Source organism: Belonocnema kinseyi, chromosome 3 (assembly GCF_010883055.1).
Source record: "Belonocnema kinseyi isolate 2016_QV_RU_SX_M_011 chromosome 3, B_treatae_v1, whole genome shotgun sequence".
Lineage (NCBI taxonomy): Eukaryota > Metazoa > Arthropoda > Insecta > Hymenoptera > Cynipidae > Belonocnema > Belonocnema kinseyi.
The window spans coordinates 63,932,888-63,936,398 of record NC_046659.1 but is presented as its reverse complement, the minus strand read 5'-3'; the positions used below and the strand labels follow the sequence as shown (position 1 = coordinate 63,936,398).

Sequence of the window (3,511 nt, the reverse complement as noted above, 5' to 3'; positions counted from 1 at the left end):
TAATTATTACTGCCATTATTATCGTTTGAGTGTAAGTGCACTTACTTACATTTTTCAGATAATTTTGACGTGTTTGTAAAAGTACGATGTGATTTATCTTAGGTTATTTTCTCCTCTAATCTTGAAATCAATTATGAGAAGCAGACTGTTAGACAAATCCATCAGATTTTTTGAGAAAAAAAATATTTTACTAAAATAAGCATTTTTCTATTAAAATACATTTAAAAATTGAAACTTTGACAAGTTTTTGTCGAAAAACTATTCATTTTTCTTAGTTTTTTCTTTCGAATTTTTTCTCTGCATGTTTGAAAAAACAAAACAAAAATTTTCGAATTTTTCACAAAAAGCCATTTACTGTACATTTGGTGCGAGGTCCTTTTTGCAATTCTTTGGAATACTTTGCATTACATTAAAATGCCTTAAAGTACCTTAGAATTCTATCAAATCACCAAAGATCTTTTGAATCTTTTGAAATCCCTTAACATTTAAAAGCAACTTGTGTTATACATAATACATGGACACGTGTTATAAAAGTTCATAGAACAGAATACTTTGTCACGTAAAGCTATATATTTTTTATTCTATACTGTATGATAAAAATTTGTATCGGGATTATTCAGTTGAAGATATATAGAATTTTCGTACAGCTTAACATTTATGTGAATGTCACAAAAAAAACTGAAGTTCAAGAAATTTAAATTAGATTAAGGGCATGTGACGCAATCAAATACCTACCCAGTGGTATCTCACAGATCTCACTTTTCTGCTTTCTGAATTGTCTTTGAACTTAAAAACTTTTTTTAAAATGAAATATCGAAATGAAACTTTAAAAAATGTATTGGAAGACTATAAACTACGTTCACGTACTTCATTTGAGTAGCAGTGAGCTGATAATGTAAGGTTGGGAATATAGGTATTTGAGTGTGTCACATGCCCTTAAAAATCAAATAGAATATCTTATTAAACGCCCAGTAATCAAGTTAATTTTTCTTTCTTTTTTTATTTTTGTCCAACATTTTATTTCTTTTTTTGGAATTTTTTAAAGAGCATCTTTTTCAAATTATAATAGGAACAAATCTAAATAAATAAAGTATACACACTATATCGGTAACTCCATGCTAAACTCTCCAATCTGGAACTTTTAGTCTAACCTCTCCAACCTCCTTTTCTGTTGGCACCTAACGCCAAATCACACTGCCTTTTTTTCTGTTTCCATTAGTTATAAAAAGAGGTTCGTTCGATTTTCGAATTTCAAAACTGCCCCCGAAAAATACTGATTTTTCTAAAATTAATATTTTTCAAGAAAATCTAAAAAAAAATACAAGTTTACATTTTTTTGTACACAAAATTAAAAATACTTCCGATGCTAGTTTCCAAAAACATCTGCGATGGAGGGGGGGGGGGGGGCTTACACCATTCAGGTCGAACCACTTTTCCAGGACCATGACGCTCGGTTTTTGATTGGGCTCAGAATGCGTGTCAACTCATTTCTCCTCCCTTTTCAGGAACCAATTTTGAAAATTAAGTAATGAAAAAGTTTGTATTTCTACCGAATTTATAATCCTTTTTATTTAATATTTCAGGTTGTTCTGGACATACAACAATTTACTCCCGAAGAGGAAACCGTGAAAGTCGTGGACAAATTTGTCATGGTCGAAGGTAAACATGAAGAGAAACAAGACGAACACGGATGGGTTGCAAGAACATTCACCCGAAAATACCTAGTACCGCAACAGTGTGACCTTGGCCGGGTCAAGTCTAGCCTTTCATCATCGCAGAGCATTTTGACCATTACAGCCCCCAGGAAACACCATTCAAAGCACCATCGCGAGAAACATATCGAAATTAAGATAACAGACAAACCTATGATTCGCGAAGGAGAACATAAACCAGAAAATAAACTGGAAAAGAAACTAGAAAAGAAATAGGATTGATTATTAATTTAATTCGCTTTAATTTTTGCTAATGTTTCACATTCTTTTGTTATGCGTGCCTCACCTTCACGTTCGTATTAGTTATTGGTTTTAAATTTTCAAACGTGTCCAAAATCTTTAGCATTTTTCATATCTGTAATCTCTATGTTGTATATACAAATGATAACCAATATTTAATAATATAAACTTGACTAAAAGAAAATTCTGCCTTTTATTTGGCGTGATGCCCTCGTCGAATTAGTAATCGAACGATAAGTAACCAGATGCTATGCCAGAACAAAATAAAAGAATAAAAGAGAGTGCAAGATTATATATGAGAGGCAAAGGGACTCACGCAGAAAGCACCCCGAATGAAATCATTTTCCAACTTAAATTATTCATTCAGACTCTCTTAGTAGTTACATTGACCAAATAAAAAAAAGTTTAAATTTAAAAAGATACATTTTTGGGTTCCAGTAGTGTTACAGTACACCCCTGAAAATTAAAAAGAATACATTTTCATTGATTTTACGCTAGCGGAATCATAACTGATTCTAGTCAACTTTCCACTTGATATGAATTTAATCCTCTACCGCCCTTAAAGCTTTCTTTTTTCCTGAATTTTGAGATATTTAGGTATATTATTCCTATGGCGGAGTGTATACAAAACTAAAATTCTAGCTCATTACCTCCTGACTTTCATGTAAATCCTTGCGTTAAAAATTGCTGTTCGTCTCAAAGTCATATTTTAAAAAACTCAAGTCTTCCAAACGTTACATATATGTCACTGTGGGCGGTAGAGGGTTCAAAGTAAAATAAATAACATTTATCGGGGCCCCAGATCATGGTTATACAGCCCTAGTTATTAAAAATTAGTCATTTGTCATCAATATATATATTATAATATTAGTATGAAAAGCGAACCAAAAAACGGAAGTTTTACCACAACTAATATATTCGTCTAACTTTTGTCTATGCAATCGGGTCTCCCAAACCACTGTTCTATTGTGGCATCTCGTTACTTCTCGTCCAGTTGAATAAAGACGAATTAATTTGCCAGTTGGAAAATAAAGGCCCCATAGAAAAAAAATCAGTTTTATTTCAAAACCATTTTCAAAAAAAAAAGTGTCGAGATTTTAGAGAAAGTAAAATTTATTTTTTATTTTTAAAATTAATTTTAAATGTAAGTTTTTTCCAAAAAACAGTTATAACCACCTGAAAACTAGGGTAAAACTCTATGAAAAACATATGAAGTTAAGTTTTGTTTTACGTGTCAGCAAAAAAGTTACAAATTTTGAAAATAAGGATTTGCTACAAATTCCCAAAAATTGTACACCCTCAACTTAAATAAATATGCGGCGAAATTAATTAATTATGCGTGTGAGAAGCACTAATCAAAATTCTGGTTAGTCCATAGAACATTAAAAAAGAATTTTATATAGGAGACCGAAAAAATAGAAAACTGAACGAGAATTTAAAATCATCCTTCGAGCAGAAACTGCTTAAAGTTAATTCATTATTAATTTGATATCTATCTAAAAGTTTGCACCTACTGTGAATTTGTTACTTTTATCTATCCAAATGTTTGAGCATTACAT

At 31.2% G+C, this 3,511-nt stretch overlaps 1 protein-coding gene across 1 annotated transcript in view; it reads left to right on the top strand.

The window, feature by feature from the left end:
• Positions 1-1,928, top strand: part of LOC117169859 (protein lethal(2)essential for life-like) — a 13,558-nt gene extending 11,630 nt beyond the window's left edge. Inside the window, exon 2 of the mRNA XM_033356367.1 lies at positions 1,584-1,928. Within this exon, the coding sequence (XP_033212258.1) occupies positions 1,584-1,928 (345 nt within the window). The remainder of the gene's footprint in view (positions 1-1,583) is intronic.
• The last annotated feature ends 1,583 nt before the right edge of the window (positions 1,929-3,511 follow it).